The sequence below is a fragment of the Phytophthora parasitica genome (assembly GCF_000247585.1).
Source record: "Phytophthora parasitica INRA-310 unplaced genomic scaffold supercont2.132, whole genome shotgun sequence".
NCBI classification, from domain to species: domain Eukaryota; phylum Oomycota; class Peronosporomycetes; order Peronosporales; family Peronosporaceae; genus Phytophthora; species Phytophthora nicotianae.
Window position 1 is genome coordinate 3,617 of NW_008649118.1, and position 993 is coordinate 4,609.

Genomic DNA, 993 nt, shown 5'->3' on the forward strand with positions numbered 1-993 from the left:
ACCTTCTTCAATGCGGTGGAGGAGAAGAACGTGTCGCCCTCAAAAGATGTCTCGCAGGCGCTCCCGTTATGAAGTTGCTCCTGCCGCGCCACATGAGAGGCTGCTTCGGCAGCTGCTCCGTCCACTCCGACTCTAATCGCGATTGCCCCTGCTCCCGCCCCCTCTGGCAACACGTTCTGGGATGACGACTTGGACATAAATTTGTTTCAGGTAACATTGTGCATAAAGGCATCGTTGTAACAAATCAGAATTGTTCAGATCTTATGGAAAATGAAGACAAGGCTGCAATGGCTACAAAACCCGCCCTTATCACGTGTTGGGTGCACGCGGCCTAGTTGGTAGCTTGAGCTCGGACAATGGAATTACCGATTGGTTTTTCTTCTTGCGTGTTTTGTAAAAGGATTCACCTGCGGTGCTAAAACCATACAGAGTCAGCGTGTTACTGACAAATGGATAGTTTGAGGTCATGTCATGCCGGGCGTGATAAAGCGTAAAGTAACCTACGTGGAATCCTAGCTGAAAGCCGGTGCACCCGTATTTGGACTTGTGATCTCGATCTCCCAGAACTGAGCAATTATTGGATACCAGAACCTTTCCGTCCTTGCTTGTCGTTAGATGGTGGTCCTCATAGTCGTTGCCTATGACATCGGTGATGCTTCTGTTGTCTGGAATGTCAGATGACCGCTTCTTTTACGTCTTGCGCGTCCATGATCTGTCAAGCCGACGATGACGCAGCGCTTGAATTCTCGCAGAGTTATTCCCTAAGGTTTTTGACGCATTTTAACAGTGCGTACGCGTTTGCAACGCAAAGAGATCCATCTATGTGAACACGCTCATGTGCAGCCGCATCACGTTTTGGTGTGGCCTGTTGGTACGGAGTTGTTGGTCTATGTGGACGACTGAGTTCATACACACATTGTACGTTGCGATATGAGCTGGGAACATAAACATAGTCCGGTGCATGATTATTCATCACCCATTCAGCGATGCAAT

At 48.7% G+C, this 993-nt stretch overlaps 2 protein-coding genes across 2 annotated transcripts; one reads left to right on the plus strand and one right to left on the minus strand.

Annotated features, from left to right (window-relative positions):
- Positions 1–2: 2 nt before the first annotated feature.
- PPTG_24619 (hypothetical protein) lies at positions 3–197 on the minus strand (the record flags this gene model as incomplete). Its single annotated transcript, XM_008918018.1, has 1 exon — positions 3–197. A coding segment is annotated over one exon (195 nt), but the record flags the coding sequence as incomplete, so codon positions are not given.
- A 510-nt stretch (positions 198–707) lies between these two features.
- Positions 708–903, plus strand: PPTG_24620 (hypothetical protein; the record flags this gene model as incomplete). Its single annotated transcript, XM_008918019.1, has 2 exons — positions 708–714; positions 788–903. The coding sequence occupies 2 exons, from the start codon at positions 708–710 to the stop codon at positions 901–903; spliced, it is 123 nt and encodes a 40-aa protein (XP_008916267.1).
- Positions 904–993: the final 90 nt, after the last annotated feature.